Source organism: Ranitomeya variabilis, chromosome 8 (assembly GCF_051348905.1).
Source record: "Ranitomeya variabilis isolate aRanVar5 chromosome 8, aRanVar5.hap1, whole genome shotgun sequence".
NCBI lineage: Eukaryota > Metazoa > Chordata > Amphibia > Anura > Dendrobatidae > Ranitomeya > Ranitomeya variabilis.
The window spans coordinates 154,120,566-154,144,848 of record NC_135239.1 but is presented as its reverse complement, the minus strand read 5'-3'; the positions used below and the strand labels follow the sequence as shown (position 1 = coordinate 154,144,848).

Below are 24,283 nucleotides of genomic sequence, written 5' to 3'. Positions count from 1 at the left end.
ACAGTTTTTGGACCAATAAAGATTGGATTTTATTCCGGTGAGTGCCACCTCTTTTCACTTGGATTATGCATATTCCACTGAAGCCTACGTCTCCTGTAACAAAACTAAAATAATAAACCACAACATTTCTCTCCTGTCCACCGAGAAGATAATCCATAATGTCCCATGATGATCCTGATCACTTTGAGAGCAGTCACATCAGTGAAGTGATTGCTCTCAGGCGACCATAAACTAACAGGAGGTAATCGCTCCCGCAGTATATCACTGAGCTGCCGTGAAAGAGTTCACCGGAGTTCATCAGCTGATCAGCTCCGGTGATCTCTCTTAGGCCGGGGTCACACTAGACCGTAATACGGACGAGTGCTATGCGATAAAAAATCGCATAGCACTCGGCCCAATGTTAATCTATGGTCCAGCTCCCATCATCCGATATTTTCTCCACCGTATTTCGGATCCGAGGGAACTCGCAGCAGGCTGCGATTGTCAGCGTATCTCGGCCGAGACTCGCCAATGCAAGTCTATGGGTGCGAGAAAAAATTGGATTACACACGGACCATGCGTGTGCATTGCGAGAAATACGCAGCGGTGTTCTATAGAAAAGCCGGTAATTCAATTGCCGGCTTTGCATTTCTCCTTCACAAACCCGACAGGATATGACACATGGTTTACATACAGTAAACCATCTTATATCCCCCTTTTTTTTGCATATTCCACACTACTAATGTTAGTAGTGTGTATGTGCAAAATTTCAGCGCTGTAGCTGCTAAAATAAAGGGTTAAATGGCGGAAAAAATTGGCGTGGGCTCCCGCGCAATTTTCTCCACCAGAGTGGTAAAGCCAGTGACTGAGGGCAGATATTAATAGCCAGGAGAGGGTCCATGGTTATTGGCCCCCCCGTGGCTACAAACATCTGCCCCCAGCCACCCCAGAAAAGGCACATCTGGAAGATGCGCCTATTCTGGCACTTGGCCACTCTCTTCCCACTCCCTATAGCGGTGGGATATGGGGTAATGAAGGGTTAATGCCACCTTGCTTAGAAGGGGTTTACATACAAGATACAAATATAAAATGCAGTGAACAAACTAACAAACTACAACCAAATGGTACAGAGGGCCAGATGGCCCCTTCCCTTATGCACTTACAGTCTTACAGGATAGTAGGGAAAGAGACAGCATGGTGGGAGCTTTCAGCAGCTGCAGATTTGATGAGGTGGCAGCGGGGTCATAGCAGGCTGTAAGTTTTCTTGAAGAGATGGGTTTTCAATTTGTCTGAAAATTCCAGTTGTGGTGAATAATCAGACGTGTTGGGCACAGAATTCAAGAGGATGGGGGATACTTGGAAAAGTCTTGGAGGTGATTATGTGAGGAATGTTCAATTGTATAGGAGAAAATTAGGTCTTGGGAGAATTGGAGATTACGTGTGGAAAGATATCGGGAGATTAGTTGGGATATATAAGGAGGAGACAGATTATGAGCGGCTTTGTAGATCAATGTTAGTGGTTTGAACTGGATACATTGGGGAATTGGGAGCCAGTGAAGGGATTTGAAGAGGGAAAAAGTGGAAGAGCAGTGAGGAGAAAGGAGGGTTAGTCGGGGAGCAGACTTAAGGATGGAATGGAGAGGTTCAAGAGTGTTAGCAGGAAGGCCACAGAGGAAGATATTACAGTAGTCAAGGTGGGAGATTATGAGGGCATGTGCTAACATTTTAGTAGATTCAGGGTTGAGGAAAGGACAGATTCTGGAGATATTTTTCAGTTGAAGGCAACAGGAGGTGGCGAGAGCTTGGATGTGTAGTTTGGAGGACAGGGCAGAGTTGAGGGTTACTGTGAGGCAGCGGATTCTGATACAGGAGAAAGCATGATGTCCTTTATTGTGACAGGTAGATTGGGTAGGGGAGGATTAGCACTTGTTTATATTTGGTATGCTAAAGGTGGTTTGAGAAGGATATACAGGGTGGGCCATTTATATGGATACACCTGGGTGGGCCATTTATAAAGTTGGATCCAAAATGGCGGACTTCAAAATGGCTGCCATGGTCACCAATCATCTTGAAATGTTTCCCCCTCCCATATACTAATGTGCCACAAACAGGAAGTTGATATTACCAACCATTCCCATTTTAATTAGGTGTATCCATATACATGGCCCACCCTGTATATTCCATATAAATGGCCCTCCCTGTAGAATAGATTTAATAATGAATTATATGGATGCGTATTTTTGCATTGGTATTTTCGTAGCCATATTTATTGTGTACAATTATAGAAATATATACATTTATATTTTTCTATCATAACAATGTTTAATCATCACCTCATGTCAAGTATATGTAATTTATCTGTGGTTTTATCTTTTTTTCAGGATTGATGTTGGGCATCACGTTATATAGTCTTTATAATGAAGTTTAAAATGTTGTATTATGTGCTTGAGAAAGGGGGATGTCCCTGAAACATCATGAAACAGGTGCAAACAGTTCATCGTTGATGCAGCATCTCTGCTAACATTTCTGATAGCTTGGCTTTACACGAGTCGACTACAATTCTGTGAAAAGGATTAAGGGCTCTTTTCCATTGGCGAGAAACACGTCTGTGTCTCGCATGTGAAAACCAAGCTCTGGCGCCGGCACTTGGGAGCGGAGCGTGCAGCTCCATGTGTTGCTATGCCGCCGCACGCTCCGCTCTGGAGTGCCGGCACCAGAGCTTGGTTTTCACATGCGAGACACGGACGTGTTTCTCGCAAATGGAAAAGAGCCCTCAATTCATATTGAGGAGAATGATGATGCATTATTCTTTTATGTATGAAGGATTTTGTACATTTTTAAAATTTCTCTTTTTAAAGATGCATTGTAAGTGATCTGACTTGTACTGGCTGTTTATTTGCATATGAGATCTAAAGCATTGAAGGACTGTGCAGCGGGACCTTACATGATGAAGGTGTGCATTCATATATAGCAGGTGAAATAAGTATTGAACACGTCACCAATTTACTAAATAAACATGACATGAAATTCTCACCAGATGTTAGTAACAACCCATCCAATCCACACAGGCAAAGTGTGTTGGGGGACACTTGCTTGGCTGCGAGATTTAAGGCATACAGGAACACTTTCCACTTTAAATAGTCTATGCGGTTTATTTGCACTCATAAACCGCTTGAGGCCATGTTATATATCACAGGCTTAACACATACTCCACAGCACTTTATAGTATACAGCATTAACTTCATTGACAGACACTACACCCTCCAGTCCTCCTCTGACTAGTTCCCGGGGTTGTCCAAGCGCCGTATTAATGTCTCTATTCACACAGCATTAGATGACATGAGATTGCAGTTGCTAAACATGCTGGTCCTCCTCTGACCAGTTACGGTGGGTGACCGCACAGTTCATAGAAACTCTTTCATCTGGAGTTACCTTTCTGGAGCTCCTGCTCCATTCACTGACTCCTTGTCAGTCCACACTCCTGGGAAGCAGCCTAACGGGGATCACTGTCCTTGCAACCAGGGCACTCACGACAGTCCAGACTCTCCAAAGGTTGGTAGCTCCCCAATGCAGCACCGTCACTAACTCTACTCACACATGGCTTCTCCGTGCGCTCTTCAGGAGGTCTGTCCCCAGCTGGGACTATCCAACACACAGACCACTCAGTGCCAAAGCCCCACCACGTGCTATTCAGGGAGATATCACTCTCAACACATAAGCTTCCAGGATCTTGCACATAGACCAAACAGATCCAAACACTCTCCACCACAGAGACCATGTGACCCAAACCTTGGTCACATTATGTAGTTTAACCACTCCCATAGGTGGGAGTTGTGTGTGGTTAGTCAGACCCACCCAGCTCTCCAAATAACCATGCAAGCCTCCCTTTACAACCATGCAAATAAAACTCATGGAACTACAGGTCCCAGAACAACCTTATTTCAGGCTTACAGCGCAAAGTATAATGCCGAATGTTGTCTCATCATCACAGTTATGCCTGCGACTGCCATGCATTCCCATGGCCTCAATACGCCTCCGTGTGTATTCTTAGGAGACTATGCAGTGCCCCCTACCTGTAACAGGGGTCACTGCATAACAATGTCAATAAAATAAGTTATGTTTAACAGTGAGAAATGACAAAGGGAAAAATTATTGAACATACTGTATGTAGAAGTAGAGGTGCAAAAAGTCTTGGAAATTCTTGACAGAGGCTGAAATCTATCAGTAATTAGAAAGCAATCCTGACACTTAGTGAAAAATAATATCAGCTGGTGCAACTGATGGCCTATACAAAGGTGTCTCATTACCACAGCGCCACACAAGAAACATCTCATGAAGGCTAAAACCAGTGAGCTGTCTCAAAACCTTTGCAACCTTATTGTTGCAAAAGATAGTGATGCCATTGACAGAAGATTTTCTAAACAAGTGAAGATGCCAGTGAGCACTGTTGGGATCATAATCCGGAAGTGGAAAGAATATAATTTCACCATAAACAGGCATTAACCAGGTGCTCCCAGCAAGATTTCAGACATAGGAATGAAAACAATTATCAGAAGTGTTCTGTCTCCACAAAAGGAGAATGGAGGTGTAGCTGATTGATAAGATGCTAAGAGATTGTTTCCTACCTCCGTATCCAAGATGAGAAGCAGACAGGACCAGTGTAGACTTAGTGTCCATAGACTCGAATGTAAAACCACAGCGTGGGTGCAATTCAACACTTGGTTTATTTCAACCCAGATACACTAATAATTGTCAAGACAATACTGTAACTTTCTCTAAAGCCTCTTATTTCAGTTGCTGCTGGTCACAAATTGATCACTTCACAAGCCCACTGTCACGCTCACGCCCTGACTGGTGGGTGTGAGCCAAAAGGGTTTGTGGCCCCACTGTGCCATGAACCAGACTACCCTGGAAGAGGTGTGACTATGACAGCTGCCTTGGATTTCACTGGAGCCTCTGATGGTGAGGTCAGGATTGTGCAGCAGGCAGCTGCCATGTGCTACTCTAGGGTGGTGTCTGGCTGTGGCTGCTGATCCCACTTGGAGAACAGGAACACTAGGACAGGTGCGAGCATCAGGCAGGACTAGCAGAAGAGCATGGATGAAACTCAGACGAGTAGGCTGGCACGGCTGAGACACAGGGCTTGCAGGCACGGCAGAGACACAGGGCTGGCAGGCACTTCAGAGACACAGGGCTGGCAGACACGGCAGAGACACAAGGCTGGCAGACACGGCAGAGACACAGGGCTGGCAGGCATGACAGAGACACAGGGCTGGCAGGCACGGCAGAGACACAGGGCAGGTTGGTGTGGTGTATGAAGGAACAGGTAGGGACCTGTTCACACAGGAGGTGCAGGTACGGATATGAAGTATAAAGGTACAGGTTGAGACCTATTCACACAGGAGGTGCAGGTAAGGAAACAAGCAGGAAGGAATGAAGTATGAAGGAACAGGTTGGGACCTGTTCACACAGGAAGAGAACCGCAAGGCTTAGGATAGGAGCGGTAGAGCAGCAAGAGATAGTGCAGCAACAAAAGCTAAGCAGAGAGGAACTGCAAGGAATGCGGAGAGGAGCTGCAGCAAGAGATTACTGCAGCAGAAGCTAAGCAGAGCGAAACAACAAGGAATGCGGAGAGGAGCTGCAGCAAGAGATATCTGCAGCAGCAGGAGCAGAGTAGAATGGAGCAGAACCGCAGGAGTGCAGAGCAGAGGTAAAGCTGCAAGAGAGCAGAGCACAGGCAAAGCCCCAAGAGCCACAAAAGTGTGAAGCATAAGCAAACAGAGGACACAAGGAAAGACACAGCAGGGAAAGAAGCCACAGACAAGGAGACAGAGGTAGGACAAAGTTCAGACAAGGTAATGGAACAAGACAAGGTACAAGAACAAAGACACAGGGACCAGGATATTCTGCCTCCTGGAGGGCGGACAAGAACAAGGCAAGGCTAGAACAGAAACACTGAGACCAGGATATACAGCCTCCTGGAGGGCAGACAGACAAGATCAAGGCAAAGCTAGTAGAACCTCCAGAGAAGGAGGAACACAGAGCAAGGCCTGGCAGCTCAGAAGAAAAACACTAACTGAGTTAACGCATTGCACAGGCCTAGTCCACAGGGTGGAGCTGTCCTAAATACTGGAGGCCTCTTGGTAATTGGTCTGGAACAGATTAGATGGGTGCACCATGATTCTATAAGAACCAGAGAGTTCTGGTGCCGCCCCCCCATGCACACAGCCAGGAAGCATGCAGAGAACAGAGGCACAGAATATGGAGCTGGCAACAGACAGAACACAACATGACATGGAGCAGTGAGTAAGATGGTGTGTGAGGGATGGAAGGCCATGTAGTGATGTCAGTAGAGTTGTTACACCCAGGACAAGTGGTCCCTGCCTCACAGCAACTCTGGCTATAAAATGGATGCTTAGAGCAAGTGACCCACCTACTGCCATGCAAAGCTTGAGCCAACTTGATTGGAATGAACAAGAGCGAGCTATAATAAATACTGACCAGCAGATGGCAATGTTGCAAGAGAATACATTTATCAGGTAACAAACAAATGCAGAACTTATTTTTCTATGCTATGCAAACCAAACAGATGAATGGTATTTATCTCTGGGGGAAGAGCACAAGAAGAGTTGTCCAAGATCCAAGGAACACCTGTGGAGAGCTATAGAAAGTCATGGAATTAGCAGGTACAATTGTTCAAAAGAAAACAATAAGTAATACACGCAATTTCTATGGCCTGTATGCACACTCACCATGCAAGACTCCATTGCTGAGCAAAAATCATGTTCAAGTGCATTTAAAGTTTGCTCAAAAACATTTAGACAAGCCTGTGCAATACTTGGAGGATATTGTCTGGTCAAATGAGACCAAAATTGAACTCTTTGGATGTCATAATGCACACCATGTTTGGAGGTCAAAAAGCACTACATATCATCCCAAAACATCATACCAACAGTGATGTTTGGAGGTGAGAACATCATGCTGTGGGCTGTTTTTCGGCATACGGCACTGGTAAACTTCTTGTGATTGAAGGAAGGATGAATGCACAAATGTACTGATAAATTCTTGATACAAATCTGCCATCTACAAGGATAATGAAGATGCAGTGAGGGTGGACATTTCAGCAAGACAATGATCCCAAACACACAGCCATGAAGGAAACAATTGGTGTCAGAAAGTAAAAATAAAGCTGCTAGAATGATCCAGCCAATCACCTGACCTGAAACCAACAGAAAATTTATGGAAGCAACTAAAGCTCTTAGAAGGAGTCCACAGAACCTTCAGGAGTTGAAGAGTGTTTGTGTGGAAAAATGGGACAAAATCACATCTGAGCAATGCATACGACTAGGTTCTCCATACAAGAGTCATTTTGAAACTGTCGTCATCAATAAAGGCTGTTGTGTGAAGTATTAAATAATAGTGATGGTCGAGCACTAAAAAGCTCTGGTGCTCGTTGCTTGGGTTGAGCAAATTGGAATGCTCGGATGTTCGACCCGAGCAACGAGTCCAATGTAAGTCTACGGGAAACTTAAGCATTTTTCTTGCGCGACCCCTCCCCACGGCAGTCTGCGGAGGGATTAGAAATTGCGGAAATCGATGGAAACAGTGCTCAAATGACATGTGAACAGCATAGGGAAGACCCCTGGAAGCATTTCCGCCTCCCAGGTCACTGTTGTAAATAATGTTGTCAGAGTCTTACGCCACTTTTACAGACTCACAATAAAACATACAAAAATGAAACGAAAATGGATTTTCCTGGGAAATATGTTAAGGAACATCTTTCTAGGGTAATGACTTGAATATAAGGCAAAATAAATTAAAAAAATGCTCCTCCACACCTTGGGCTATGTTCACATGTAGTGTTTTTGATGCGTTTCTGAACTTTAGCATTGCTTTCAACCAAGACAAATGCATTCAATGGGAAAGAAACGTCATTTTAACATTTTGCAACCTTATCTGGCCTTGTGGTGTGTGACACATCATCAAACACATCCTGTTTCATTTATGAAGGAGGGACTCCGAAAGTCACAAAGCCTATTTTTATAGGGCCAGCAGTCAGTCCTCACTATTCTTAGAGAGCCATCAGCCGGCTATGCTTTGCTGTTCCCATTATTAAACAGTGGGTCTCCTATACTGTTATTGTGTATGCAATTCAATGAGTGGCAGCCAGGGCTTCCCAAAATTTGGACGCACCCCAATACCCCTTTGAAGAGATGTACAGGAGGGCCTCCTGAAAACAATGTTCCCATTCTTAAGAAGGGGTCTCCCATACTGTTTGCCTATGCAGCAAATGCAAGGGCTGCCATAAATTTGGAGGCACACCAATGTCCCTTTGAAGAGACGTAGAGGAGGGCCTCATAAAAAAAATGTCCCATTATTAGGCAGTGGGTCTCCCATAGTGTTTTCCTATGCAGTGAGTGGCAAGGCTGCCCAAAATTTGAACGCACCCCAATACCCCTTTCAGCGTCTGACTGGAGCACCTTAGGCCCACCAGAGAAAATCATTCTTGGGGCCCACTATGTAGCTACATAGAAATAAACACAAGACTACCAACTGTGCAATATAACATGCTAATATCAGGGCATAACATAAGGTAGTGGATCGCCCCATGGGGGCTGTGGGGTACTCGGTATTGGGTCCTTCGGTTCACAGGGGGATGTCACGGTGGCTGACCCGTCTGTGGCCCTGGGACGTCTGTGTAAAAGGGGAAAGGTCTTTAAGGGGAATGTTCGTGATGCCATCTGTGGTATTCGATCAGGGTGACCGACGCTGCTTTAAGGGGTCCGCTGGGGTGATGTTATGGCAGCTAGATGGTATACCTTCCCACAGGTGAAGTGTATCCCCAGGGCTTCCTGGTGTGTAGATGGTGGGTGGTGAGAGGCGCAGAGAATAACAAGAACACAAGGTTGCAGTCTCTACCTTTACTGAAGACTTCAGCATCCACTGTCCAGGGCACGAGATCACAGGGCAGGTAGAGTCTGTCCTGTTTGGAGGCAAGTCCAGAGTCCCCTTGTCCAGATGGAAATCAGTAGCCTTCCTTTGCGCTGCAGTGTTGTAGTTCCTTACTGCTAAGCTTCTCATAAGGTCCTCACAACTGTTGTAGATGTTATAGATGTTATGTCTCACTCTCTGTCCACCGGATAGGATAGGACAAACCCGTATGACTGGTGGCTTGAGGCGGTCTATAGGGACTCTATCATGCCCTAGCCTCTAAGGGGTGCCACCATGCCTCCTGGGTGTAGGGCAGACAGGTTACGAGAAATTAGCTGTCCTTCCGGTCTCTGGAGCAATGCATAAATGTCATTACTCCCTCGGTGTTCCGGCTACCAGGATTCTGCGCCTCAGAAGGAGGCAGCCTGTGTAGGGCTGTCCCCTCCTGATATCCACTCCTTTGCTATGACTTCTTTGCACGCTTGCTGCAATACAATTCTGCCTTCGATGTCTCTTTCTAAGAACTGCAGCTCTGAGGGCATGCACAGCTATGTATCCTTCTCCTTTGCTCTCTGACAGGATCCCACCCCTGCCAGGGACCAACTGACTGAGCGGAGCTCAGCCAGCAACTGACTAACTTTCCCTACAGGTCACCAGTTTTACCTATATTTGGGGAGTGACCTAATAAATAGGAGCAAGGCTCCCCCTGGTGGCCTGGAGTGTGAAATGTGCTGCATGTTTGTGGTACCTGGATGCAGCTATCCTTCTGGCCTCCAAACGTAACACCACTCTCCCCTAGAGGAGAATGACATTACTGCAATGATCAGGACCCTGGGGCACTGCAGTAGTAAACATCTTAATGATATAGCAGGGGTTGGCACCCACATTTTGGTTCACACTCAATGATAAATGTGTCCTATTGTTTATTAACCACTAAGCCAATGTGTTATAGCACCAGTGTAGAGGAGGGGATTTTACGACATTGGATCACATTGTCAGGGCAGTGGGGTACTCGGTACCGGGTCCTTTGGTTCTCAAGGGAGATGCCACGGTGGCTGACCCGGTCCGTGGCCCTAGGACGTCCATGTAAAAGGGAAAGGTCTTTAAAGAGGAAATGTTCATGATGCCACCTGTGGTATTCGGTCAGGATGACCAACGCTGCTTAGGGGTCTACTGGGGTGATGTTATGGCAGCTAGATGTATACCTTCCCACAGGTGAAGTGTATCCCCAGGGCATCCCGGTGTGCAGATGGTAAATGGTGAGAGGCGCAGAGAATAACAATAACACAAGGTTGCAGTATCTTTACTGAAGACTTCAGCATCCACAGTCCAGGGCATGAGATCACAGGGCAGGTAGAGTCTGGCCTGTTTGGAGGCAAATCCAGAGTCCCCTTGTCCAGGTGGAAATCAGTAGCCTTCCTTTGCGCTGCAGTGTTGTAGTTCCTTACTGCTAAGCTTCTCATAAGGTCCTCACAACTGTTGTAGATGTTATAGATGTTATGTCTCTCTCTCTGTCCCCCGGATAGGATAGGACAAACCCGTATGACTGGTGGCTTGAGGCGGGTTATAGGGACTCTATCATGCCCCAGCCTCTAAGGAGTGCCACCGTGCCTCCTGGGTGTAGGGCGGACAGCTAACGTGAAATTAGCTTTCCTGCCGGTCTCTGGAGCAAGGCATAAAGGTCCCTCGATGTTCCGGCTACTGGGATTCTGCGCCTCAGAAGGAGGCAGCCTGTGTAGGGCTGTCCCCTCCTGATATCCACTCCTTTGCTACGACTTCTTTTCACGCTCGCTGAAATACAATTCTGCCTTCTATGTCTCTTTCTAAGAACTGCAGCTCTGAGGGCATGCACAGCTCTGTATCCTTCTCCTTTGCTCTCTGACAGGATCCCACCCCTGCCAGGGACCAACTAACTAAGCGGAGCTCAGCTAGCAACTGACTAACTTTCCCTACAGGTCATCAGTTTTACCTATATGTGGGGAGTGACCTAATAAATAGGAGCAAGGCTCCCCCTGGTGGACTGGAGTGTGAAATGTGCTGCATGTTTGTGGTACCTGGACGCAGTTGTCCTTCTTTGCCTCCAAACGTAACACCACTCTCCTTTAGAGGAGAATGACATTACTGCAATGATTAGGACCCTGGGGCGCTGCAACATGTCATCTATACTCTGAGAAAATCCACTGCTGTAGTAGTAAACGCAGCAATATCTGCACAATGTCTGTGTGGATATTTCCGCTGTTAATTTGCTGTTTGATTTCTGCATCAAATAGATTCTGTGAATGCCCCCGCTTCTAGTGGTGGTGGGGGTCCTAGATCACTTATATAAAACATTGGAGTAATATCAAGAGTTCTCCCTCACATCCCCCTCATACACATACAGAAATCTCTCTGCCACCTGTAAGACCATAATGTTTTATGAAGGGCCTCATTTTATTAGTAGCAGGGAAAGAAAAGTTTTAGTTAGGGGTGATAAAGGGGGAGAGGGGATCAATCAGAGGTGTTACAGGGGGAGGGGATGCAGTTAGTCAGGGGTAATACAAGAGAAGAGGGGCTCAGTCAGTCAGGGGTGATACAGAGGGAGGTGGCACTGCCAGGGGTGATACATGGGGGAGGGGACACAGTCAATCATGGGTGATACAGGGGGAGGTGGCGCAGTTGGTGATACAGGGGGATGTGGCGCAGTCGGTGATACAGGGTGAGGTGGTGCAGTCAGTGATATGGGGGAAGTGGCGCAGTGTGGGTGATACAGGGAAAGGTGGCGTAGTCGGTGATACAGGGGGAGGTGGTGCAGTTGGTGATACATGGGAAGGTGGCGCAGTCGGTGATACAGGGGGAGGTGGCACAATCAGGGTGATACATGGGAGGTGGAACAGTCGGTGATACAGGGGGAGGTGGTGCAGTCAGGGTGATACTGGGGGAGGGTACACAGTCAGAGAGGGGAGGTGGTGCAGTCGGAGGTAATACAGGGGGAAAGAGGCTCAATCAGGATGATACAAGGGGAGGTGGTGCAGTCAGGGGTGATACAGGAGGAGGGAGTGCAGTCAGGAGTAATACAGGGGTAGAGAGGCTCAGTCAGGGTGATTCCAGGGGGAGGGGGTGGTCAGGGGTGATACAGGAGGAGGGGGTGCAATCAGGGATAATTCAGGGGTAGAGGGGCTCAGTCAGGATGATTCCGGGGCAAGGGGATTCAGCAGGGATGATATGGGAGAGGGGATGGTCAGGGGTGATACAGGAGGAGGGGGTGCAGTTAGGGATAATACAGGAGTAGAGGAGCTCACTCAGGATGATTCTGGGGCAAGGGGATTCAGCAGGGGTTATAAGAGGGAGGAAGTGCAGTCAGGGGTGATACAGGAGGAGGGGGTGCAGTCAGTGGTAATACATGTGTTGAGGGGCTCAGTCAGGGTAATTCCAGGGTGAGGGGATTCCGCAGGGGTGATGCAGGGGATGGGGTGCAATCAGGGGTGATACAAGGCAGGCGGCTCAGTCAGGGGTCATATAGTGGGAGAGGTCTCAGTCAGGGGTGATATGGGAGAGGGGGTGCAGTCAGGGATGATAAAGAGCGAGGCGGTGCAGTCAGGAATGAAAGGAGAGATGAGGTAATGGGGCCCTCATTTATTCCTAAGTGACTTAGCCCCTCCCCCTCTATCACCTCACACTAAAGGCCCCCCATTTACACTCATTTTTAGGCTGCCAGGGGGCCCCTTCTTCAACCTTTGGAGCTGTAGCAGGGAGCCGTCTATCTCTCTGCTGCTTACACTGTGGGGGAGGGAAGCGCGCGATACAGATGACAGCAGCTTATTAGGCCTCTTTCACACATCCGTCGGTACAGGGCCTTCGCAAACCGTCGGCCCGACGTACCGACGGACGTTGTGCAAATAGTGCACAATGTGGGCAGCGGATGCAGTTTTCAGACGCATCTGCTGCCCATTATGAGTTGCGGGGAGGAGGGGGTGGAATTCCGTCCGCGCATGCGGAAGAAGCAGTGGTGTCACCTGCAGACACTGTTCCTGGGCCAGATGTTCAGTCCACAAAGTCGGATGCTTTGCTGTCATGTGCCTGATCATGCTGGTGGTGGTCAGGCTGGTAGTTTTGCTACCTCTACTGATGCTGGCCTTGCAGGTGGTGTAAATGGCCTTTTTAGGATTATTGACAGAGTCTTTAAGAAACTATGTTACTATCTTCTGCTTGCGGCCACCATACTGCTTCTTTCTGCCTGTTGGGGTGCTACGCTTCCCTCCCCTTGTGTGCTGCTGTCCTCACTCTGCATGTCCTCCTGCCAAGTTGGGTCAGTTACTATATCATCCACCACCTCATCTTCCACTTCCGCACCCTGGTACTCCTCCTGACTGTCTGGCAATTGTGTCTCATCGTCCACCTCTTGTAACACTTTCCCACCGTCGCCTTTGTGTGACCGTTGCTGCTCAAATATTTAGGCATCGCTACATGCTATCTGCTCTTGCCCCACTTCAAGTGGACTAGGCGAGAGGCCCGAATCTGTAAATCGAAAAATGAACAGCTCTTCGGAGTGTCCAAGTGTGGGATCAGTTGTCTCCGGCATTTGGCATGCTGGGAGGAAGAAGGATCAGGGTGAGGAATATGCTGTCCAGACTCACAGCTACTGAAACTTGACCATGTGGAAGACAGGGTGGTGGTGGTGGCAAACAACCTTTTGACACTGCTCTGGGTTCAATAGTGGTGTGCTGCGGTCCCCTAGTAACTGGGACAGGAAGATCGGGCGAGAAGACGTGAGAATTTGCTGTGGCACAATTTCAGTTTGCTCTCGTCCTCGGCCTCTGCATGCATCATCACCATCATGCCCAGTTCCCCGTTCCACGCTCCTGGCCCATTTTAAATGGAGGACAATATTTTCCACGTTCACTACAAATGGCTGATTTTGGAGTGAACTTATATTTGACGGACAAACCACAGTTTGAAATAGCTGGCCTGTAGGTAAGTATTTTGAACAGCCAACTGGTGTCAATCACTTTGCTAACACACTGCAACAAAATTTAAAGGGAGGCCAGAAATGGCAGAGTTTTGAGCGCACGTTTATGTGATCCGTGTGACGGACAAACCACAGTTTGAAATAGCTGGCCTGTAGGTAACCATTTTGAACAGCAAACTTGTGTCAATCACTTCGCTAACATGCTGCTACTAAATTTAAAGGGAGTCCAGAAATGGCAGAATTTTGAGCGCACGTTTATGTGATCCGTGTAAGGGACAAATCACAGTTTGAAACAGTTGGCCTGTAGGTAACCATTTTGAACAGAAAACTGGTGTCAATCACTTTGCTAACACACTGCAACATTTAAAGGGAGGCGAGAAATGGCAGAATTTTGAGCGCAGGTTTATGTGATCTGCGTGACAGACAAACCACAGTTTGAAAGAGTTGGCATGTAAGTAACTATTTTGTATAGCAAACTGGTGTCAATCACTTTGCTAATACACTGCAACAAAATTTAAAGGGAGGCCAGAAATGGCAGAACTTTGAGCGCACGTTTATGTGATCCGAGTGACTGACAAACTACAGTTTGAAATAGCTGGCCTGTAGGTAACCATTTTGAACAGCAAACTGGTGTCAATCACTTCGCTAACACATTGCAACTAAATTTAAAGGGTGTCCGGAAATGGCAGAATTTTGAGCGCACGTTTATGTGATCCGTGTGATGGGCAAACCACAGTTTGAAAGAGTTGGCATGTAGGTAAGTATTTTGAACAGCAAACTGGTGTCAATCACTTTGCTAATACACTGCAACAAAATTTAAAGGGAGGCCAGAAATGGCAGAATTTTAAGCGCACGTTTATGTGATCCGTGTGACGGACAAACTACAGTTTGAAATAGCTGGCCTGTAGGTAACCATTTTGAACAGCAAACTGTTGTTAATCACTTCGCTAACACACTGCAACATTAAAAGGGAGGTCAGAAATGGCAGAAGTTTGAGCGCACGTTTATGTGATTTGCGTGATGGACAAACTACGGTTTGAAAGAGTTGGCATGTAAGTAACTATTTTATACTGCAAACTGGTGTCAATCACTTCGCTAACACACTGCAACTAAATTTACAGGGAGTCTGGAAATGGCAGAATTTTGAGCGCACGTTTATGTGATCCGTGTGACGGGCAAAACACAGTTTGAAAGAGTTGGCATGTAGGTAAGTATTTTGAACAGCAAAGTGGTGTCAATCACTTTGCTAACACACTGCAACAAAATTTAAAGGGAGGCAAGAAATGGCAGAATTTTGAGCGCATGTTTATGTGATCCGTGTGACAGACAAACCACAGTTTGAAATAGGTGGCCTGTAGGTAACAATTATGAACAGCAAACTGGTGTCAATCACTTCGTTAACACACTGGAGCTAAATTTAAAGGAAGTCCGTAAATGGCAGAATTTTGAGCGCACGTTTATGTGATCCGTGTGATGGACAAACCACAGTTTGAAAGAGTCGGCATGTAGGTAAGTATTTTGAACAGCAAACTGGTGTCAATCACTTTGCTAATACACTGTCACAAGATTTAAAGGGAGGCTAGAAATGGCAGAATTTTGAGCGCACGTTTATGTGATCTGCATTATGGACAAACCACAGTTTGAAAGGGTTGGCATGTAAGTAACTATTTTGTGCAGCAACCTGGTGTCAATCACTTTGCTAATACACTGCAACAAAATTTAAAGGGAGTCCAGAAATGGCAGAATTTTGAGCGCACCTTTATGTGATTCGTGTGACGGACAAACCACGGTTTGAAATAGCTGGCCTGTAGGCAACCATTATGAACAGCACACTGATGGCAATCACTTCGCTAAAACACTGCAACAACATTTAAAGGGAGGCCAGAAATGGCAGAAGTTTGAGCGCAGGTTTATGTGATCTGCGTGACGGACAAACCACATCTTGAAAGAGTTGGCATGTAAGTAACTATTTTGTACAGCAAACTGGTGTCAATCACTTTGCTAATACACTGCAACAAAATTTAAAGGGAGGCTAGAAATGGCAGAATTTTGAGCGCCGGTTTATGTGATCCGTGTGACGGACAAACCACAGTTTGAAATAGCTGGTCTGTAGGTAACCATTTTGAACAGCAAATTGTTGCTAATCACTTCGCTAACACTCTGCAACTAAATTTAAAGGGAGTCCGGAAATGGCAGAATTTTGAGTGCACGTTTATGTGATCCATGTGACGGACAAACCACAGTTTGAAATAGCTGGCCTGTAGGTAACCATTTTGAACAGCAAACTGGTGTCAATCGCTTTGCTAACACAGTGCAACAACATTTAAAGGTAGGCGAGAAAGGGCGGAAGTTTGAGCGCAGGTTTATGTGATCTGCGTGACGGACAAACCACAGTTTGAAACAGTTGGCTTGTAGGTAACCATTATGAACAGCAAACTGATGGCAATCACTTCACTAAGACACTGCAACAACATTTAAAGGGAGGCCAGAAATGGCAGAAGTTTGAGCGCAGGTTTATGTGATCCGTGTGATGGACAAACCAAAGTTTGAAAGAGTTGTCATGTAGGTAAGTATTTTGAACAGCAAACTGGTGTCAATCACTTTGCTAATACAGTGCAACAAAATGTAAAGGGAGGCCAGAAATGGCAGAATTTTGAGCGCACGTTTATGTGATCCGTGTGACGGACAAACTACAGTTTAAAATAGCTGGCCTGTAGGTAACCATTTTGAACAGCAAACTGGTGTCAATCACTTCGCTAACACACTGCAACAACATTTAAAGAGAGGCCAGAAATGGCAGAAGTTTGAGCACACGTTTATGTGATTTGCGTGATGGACAAACCACGGTTTGAAAGAGTTGGCATGTAAGTAACTATTTTATACTGCAAACTGGTGTCAATCACTTCGCTAATGTAGCGCCCCCACTGCCGCAGGGCCGAGGGGTACCCGGTACCGGGCCTCTGAGTCTCTGTTCTGGGGTTGTCACGGTGGCTAGACCCGGTCTGTGACCCTGCTGGGGGGCGTACAATGAAGGTGGAGGTATGGTGATGATGTTGTGGTGGTGCGGTGCAGGTCACAGTAAATAACGAGGACACCAGGTTGCAGTCTCTTTACCTCTTTACTGAAGGTCCCAGGATCCTCAGTCCGGAATACGGTTAACCGGGCTGCGCAAGTCCGGCCGGTCCGATGGCACCTCCAGAGTTCCCTTTGCAGGTGGAAATCTGTGCCTACCTTCTAGCGCTTGTGTGTTGTGGTCCTCCCCTGCTGTGCTTACGGGATAGTCCCCACAACTGTTGTGTCTGTTTCTGAAGTTCCCTCACAACTCGATTATGATGTTCTTCTTTGTCCCCCAGATGATATGGCTAGGACGCACCCGTATGACGGGTAGGCTCGGAGTTCTTCCGGGACCCTAGAGTCGCCCCTCTCCTATTGTTGCCCCCTGTGTCTTCGTAGGTGATTTGTGTGAGACAGCCCGCCTATAGCTGACTGTCCTGCTGTAGGTTTGAAGTATTGCTTGGAGCCTAGTACTTCCTCGGCGTTCCGGCCACCGGCTACGCGCCTCAGTAGGATGTTGCCTCGTCTTACAGCACGACTCCTACTGGTATTTCTCCTTGTTGCGTTGATCTCGTTTCTCACTCAGCACAATATACCTCGCTTCGTGTCCTTTCTTAGGGTACCGCCGCGATCAAGTGCAGGCGCGGTCCCGTAACGTTCTCTCTGTTCGCTAGGCCTCTGTCAGGATCCCACCCCTGACAGGGACCCCCTGAGTCTCTCCCCGCAACACCCTCTGCCACAGGGTGTTGCCTGTTCGATTCCCAGTCAGCTGCTCCCTAACTTTCTGCCTAACCCCCAGTTTTACCAGATTGTGAGGAGTGGCCTAATACATAGCACCCTTAGCTCCCCCTGGAGGCCAGACTGTGAAGTGTATTGGTGACTGTGATACCTGGTCAGAAGAACTCCTTCAGTGCCATCAGACGTACCATAGCCCCCCTTAGCGGCGGAGCATCAGTACTGCAACGACCAGGACTCTGGGGCGCTGCACTAACACACTGCAACAACATTTAAAGGGAGTCCGGAAATGGCAGAATTTTGAGCTCACATTTATGTGATCCGTGTGATGGACAAACCACAGTTTGAAAGAGTTGGCATGTAGGTAAGTATTTTGAACAGCAAAGGGGTGTCAATCACTTTGCTAATACACTGCAACAAAATTTAAAGGGAGGCAAGAAATGACAGAATTTTGAGCGCATGTTTATGTGATCCGTGTGACGGACAAACCACGGTTTGAAATAGCTGGCCTGTAGGTAACTATTATGAACAGCAAACTGATGGTAATCACTTCGCTAACACACTGCAACAAAATTTAAAGGGAGGCCAGAAATGGCAGAATTTTAAGTGCACGTTTATGTGATCCGTGTGATGGACAAACCACAGTTTGAAATAGCTGGCCTGTAGGTAACCATTTTGAACAGCAAACTGGTGTCAATCACTTCACTCATACACTGCAACTAAATTTAAAGGGAGTCCAGAAATGGCAGAATTTTGAGCGCACGTTTATGTGATCCGTGTGATGGACAAACCACAGTTTGAAAGAGTTGGTATGTAGGTAAGTATTTTGAACAGCAAACTGGTGTCAACCACTTTGCTAATACACTGTCACAAAATTTAAAGGGAGGCAAGAAATGGCAGAATTTTGAGCGCTTGTTTATGTGATCCGTGTGACGGACAAACCACAGTTTGAAATAGCTGGCCTGTAGGTAACCATTTTGAACACCAAACTGGTGTCAATCACTTCACAAACACACTGCAACAACATTTAAAGGGAGGCCAGAAATGGCAGAAGTTTGAACGCACGTTTATGTGATCTGCGTGACGGACAAACCACAGTTTGAAAGAGTTGGCATGTAAGTAACTATTTTGAACAGCAAACTGGTGTCAATCACTTTGCTAATACACTGCAACAAAATTTAAAGGGAGGCCAGAAATGGCAGAATTTTAAGCGCACATTTATGTGATCCGTGTGACGGACAAACCACAGTTTGAAATAGCTGGCCTGTAGGTAACCATTTTGAACAGCAAACTGGTGTCAATCACTTCACTGATACACTGCAACTAAATTTAAAGGGAGTCCAGAAATGGCAGAATTTTGAGCGCACGTTTATGTGATCCGTGTGATGGACAAACCACAGTTTTAAAGAGTTTGTATGTAGGTAAGTATTTTGAACAGCAAACTGGTGTCAATCACTTTGCTAATACACTGTCACAAAATTTAAAGGGAGGCAAGAAATGGCAGAATTTTGAGCGCTTGTTTATGTGATCCGTGTGACGGACAAACCACAGTTTGAAATAGCTGGCCTGTAGGTAACCATTTTGAACACCAAACTGGTGTCAATCACTTCACAAACACACTGCAACAACATTTAAAGGGAGGCCAGAAATGGCAGAAGTTTGAGCGCACGTTTATGCGATCTGCGTGACGGACAAACCACAGTTTGAAAGAGTTGGCATATAAGTAACTATTTTGTACAGCAAACTGGTGTCAATTACTTTGCTAATACACTGCAACAAAATTTAAAGGGAGGCCATAAATGACAGAATTTTGAGCGCACGTTTATGTGATCCGTGTGACGGACAAACCACAGTTTGAAATAGCTGGCCTGTAGGTAACCATTTTGAACAGCAAACTGGTGTCAATCACTTCGCTAACACACAGCAACAATATTTAAAGGGAGGCCAGAAATGGCAGAAGTTTGAGCGCATGTTTATGTGATCTGCGTGACGGATAAACCATTGTTTGAAATAGCTGGCCTGTAGGTAACTATTTTTGCCAGCAAACTGGTGTCAATAACTTTGCTAACACATTGCTACAAAATTTAAAGGGAGGCCAGAAATGGCAGAATTTGAAGCACACTTTTTATCTCTGATCTATGTGTGATGGACATACCACAGTTTTAAATATCTGGCCCAAAGGTAACTATTTTTAACAGCAAACTGGTGTCAATAACTTCACTAACAAACTGCAACAAAATTTAAAGAGAGGCCAGAAATGGCAGAATTTGGAGGTCACTTTTTATCTCTGATCCTTGTGATGGTAGAGCGCCTGCTAGGAGCATGGTGTACTCAGGCCGGGTATTACAGTTCTTTAGGAGATGGTCACGGCAGCAGTGACCCGGTCCGTGGCCCTGGGCATCCAATGAAAAGTGATGTGAAGGGGAAAAATAAAGTTTTTAGGAGATCTTCTCATGACGCCACCTGTGGTGTTTGGCAATGGATGACCGAAGCTTCTTAAGGGGATCGCTGGGGCGATGGTGACAAAGCTGGGATGGTTCTGCTCCCCACAGGTGGAGTGGGGCCCCAGGGCAAACAGTATAGTCGGTAAGGGATTGTAGACAATTGGGTGCAGGACTGAGGGTGCAGAAAATGACTGAAGGACACAAGGACTGCAGTTTTCTTTACCTTTACTTCTTAGTTGCAGATGCAATCAGGGGCATGAGTGACAGGTGATGATGGGATCCGGGCTGCCTGGAAGCAACTTGGGATCCACCTAGCCAGGTGGGTTTGGAGGCCTTCCTTCTGTGCTCTCCATGTAGGTCCTTGCTGCCTGAAGCACAGCTCAAGTTCCTCTCACTGTCTATCAGTTTGCGTAACACGTTACCTGCATGGCAGGCTGCTTGAGCCTATTCTAGGTGTCGCTGCTCAGTGACGGCTCCGGGCTCTGAAGTGCTGCTGTGCTGCAGGGTATCAGATGGGCCAGGAGACCTGCAGTCCCCTGCCCTCTGAATTTAGCTGCCGTGACTTCTGTACCTGAACAACCACGGACTCCGGTGTCCAGTTTCTGGGCGCTTGGCTCTGGGGTGAGCTTGGCTACCGCCCCTATCCCCAGGCTCTCCTAGACTTGCTTCCTCTCACTTCATCCTCCTCAGACTGACTAACTCTGCCTCCAGGCCAGAACTTATGTGGAAGCTCCCTTGAAATCAGGTGTTAGAGCTCCCCCTTCTGGTCTGGAGTGGGAAAGTGTTGGATGCTGGTGTTACCTGCCAAGGGGACCCCTCCTTGTTTCCAGGCATGACATCACCCCCCTGTGAGGGAAGCAATGTCACTGTGACAACCTGACTCAGTTTTAAATAGCTGGCCTGTAAAAAAATTGTTCCTGGCCCCTGATACCTAGGGCTATGTCTAGAAATATCTGTAATAGCAGCAGCAGCAGACAGAACTGGAATGGACCCTCTTGCTATATGTGCTGCAGTCTGCCACATACACTGCCTGCCTGCCTAGCACTGATATCTATTCAGCTTTATTAGTCCTCAGAAGGACTGTTAGTTGAGATGGATATGTGTATAATATGTGGTATACCCACACTAAGTAAGAATCAAACAAATCTCTCACTAGCTCAGAAGCATCTCTCCCTACACTGCCTGATTCTGTAGTAGACTGTGACAAGCACGACAGTGCCAGGTCTGATATAGACCTGATGGCACTGTGGGGCTAGCCAATCACTCTAATGCCACAACCAACATGGCTGTGGCATTACAGGGTGTGACAGACAATCCCTGCTTGTTCATTGGCTCTCTAAAGAGCGCCAAACATGCAGGGCGGGGACCCGAGCTCCCGCCGAGCAACCCTGGAAATATTCGACGAGCTCCCAGCATCTCGAGCAGCGAGATGCTCGGGCGAGTAATGAGTAGTTGCGAGCATGCTCGCTCATCACTATTAAATAACTTTCAGCATGCGTGTTCAATACTTATGTTATTTCATTTATGGACATGCATGGTTTGATTTATTTGTCAATAATGTAGGATGGGCTGTTCCCGACATCTGGTGAGATTTTCATGTCAATAGCACCTTTAGAAATATATTTACTAAGAAAATTGAAGGCAAGTTCAATACTTATTTCAGCCGCTGCATGTCAAGGGTCATCATTATTTTGAAGTTAGGATCTCTGCATTTTTCATGAATTTATACCTCATGCTATCACTTTATTGAAAATATTAATCATTTCCTTCATAAATACAAAATGTATCTGTTCTTAACAGCTGGGAAAAGAGTTTGGGACAGTATACAGTCTGCAGTACTTCTGGAAAAAAATAGTGGTGCTAAATGGATTTGAAGTACATAAGGAAGCTCTAATCAACAGGTCTGAAGAGATATCAGATCGTCCTCGATTTGCTATGTTTGAAAAAATAGGATATGCTGGAGACACCAAAGGTAATGAACTACTATCTTCACAAAGTTTATTCAAATGTTAAAATCAAAGCCTGAGAGAAATCCCTGGTTATGCTATGTGACAGTAGGTATATGCTAGTTGCATTACTACAGTTCAGTTTACTTTTGCTATTGGTCCTTATAATCTCTACTTAAATAAACACTTGTTATGTAAAATGTATCTACTAATGAAAACTGGTTTGAGACAAGTTTTCTGCAACTTGTGCAGTAAGCTGAGTTCGAATGCCATGTTATTTGACAAAAATAAGAGTATGGCCATGCCACCAGTAGGTAAAAGTATTCAAACAAATAAAGGAAAAGTAACTTCTCTATTTAGGGATGAGTGAACCTGACCTGTACAGTTCGGGGTTCGTACCGGACACCTAGTGCCCAGCACAGAAGCCCGAACACGAACTTCTCATTGTACGTTTGTGTTACTGTTCAGGTTTGGCAGACTAATAAATCTTGTTGAAAGGCTGCAGCACAGCCAATCAACAAGTTTTTCCGGTATGGGAACTTCTGGCACCATCATAGCCACGACAAGTATTGGCATGGCTGTGACTGACTGGTGCACCATGTGAGAAAAAATAAACAAAAAAAAAGACATGGGACCCCCTATTTTTTAAAACAAGCTCAGTTAAAGTAGACAGTCACAGGCTGCAGTACTTAGCAGCTGTCTTTATTTTGGCTGGTTATCAAAAATAGAGGGGCCCCTACCCCTTTTTAAATTTTTTTTTTATATAATTAACAACCAGCCTTGCTAAAGCAGACTGCTGGTATTCTCAATGAAGGTACAGATGATTGACCTCGTGGAGACCAAAACACCCAACACCGCGGAGACACCATCACGTGTTTCTCAACGCTGTGATCCAGAACACTGCCCCAATATGCAAATGCATGTAGAGTAGCTGCGGAGACACCATCACGTGTTTCTCAACACAAGCAGTGAATAGCCAGGCCTTTCCCCGGGAAGGAACAACCACGGGAAGGGCAGCATCTGATAAAGGAAAACATCCAATAAAGGAAAACCACCTATGCCAAGCATGGTATCCATCCACAGAACATTTGGTCTCCACGAGGTCAATCATCTGTACCTTCATAGCCTTTTTACTAGGCACTGCTCCTAATAGCCAGTTTCCTACTCCACACTGATGAGGGGCAAAACCCCCCAAACAGCTGTCTGTGGATGGATACCATGCTTGGCATAGGTGGTTTTCCTTTATTGGATGTTTTCCTTTATCGGATGCTGCCCTTCCCGTGGTTGTTCCTTCCCGGGGAAAGGCCTGGCTATTCACTGCTTGCGTTGAGAAACACATGATGGTGTCTCTGCAGCTACTCTACATGCTGGTATTCTCAAACTGGGAAGGTCCACAGATATTTGGCCCTCCCCAGCCTAAAAATAGCAGCCTGCAGCCGCCGTAGAAAAGGTGCATTCATGTGCCAATTCTGTCACTTTTCCCAGCTCTTCCCACTTGCCCTAATGCTTTGGCAAGCTGTGTAATATTAGGGATTGATCTCAGCTGTGTAATGTCCGCTGACAGCAAGCCCAAAAGTTAATAATGGAGCCGCGTCTATCAGGCGCTTCCATTACTAACCAGGTAAGTGAATAGTTAAAAAACACAGACAAACAGGAAAAAAATAATTTATTTGAATAAAGACTCCCCCACTCCCTTGTTTACCCATTTTCTAATTAAAAATTAATCCAGGAGGTTCCGTTGGTAATCCAATAGTGAAATGTCTATCGTCGCCCATCGAATCCTATGGAGTCTTGCTCGGAGAAAGTTCTCAGAACAAGACTTTATATTTCACTCCGCTCAGTGGCAGGCACAGAAATTTTGAAGCTCCTGCCTCCCGCTTAACACAAATAACCCTATCTAGCCTCATTCAACAAGGCTCAATAGGGTTACTTGCAGTCAGTGGAAGTGAACTATGAAGTCTTGTTCTGAGAACTTTCTCAGAATGAGACTCTATAGGATTCGATAAGCATCTTGGAACATATCACTATTGAATTACTGTTGAAGCCTCCTGGATTTATTTTGAATTAATAAATGGGTAAATGAAGGAGAGTGGGGGAGTCTTTGTTGAAATAAAGTATTTTTTTCTGTGTGTTTTTTTATTTTTACTACTAAGTTAGTAATGAGGGTGCCTGACTGAGACTTCTGCATTACTAACCCCTGGGCTTGCTGTCAGCCAGCTGCTGACATAAACCCCAAAAACAATTACCCC

General features: G+C 46.2%; 1 protein-coding gene across 3 annotated transcripts in view; it reads left to right on the top strand.

Moving 5' to 3' along the window:
- The window catches only part of LOC143788250 (cytochrome P450 2D14-like), a 223,621-nt gene that overhangs the window by 73,759 nt on the left and 125,579 nt on the right, over positions 1–24,283 (top strand). For all 3 annotated transcript variants that reach the window (XM_077277773.1, XM_077277774.1, XM_077277772.1), the window contains exon 2: positions 21,889–22,060. In XM_077277773.1, coding sequence (XP_077133888.1) covers positions 21,889–22,060 — 172 coding nt within the window. The remainder of the gene's footprint in view (positions 1–21,888; positions 22,061–24,283) is intronic.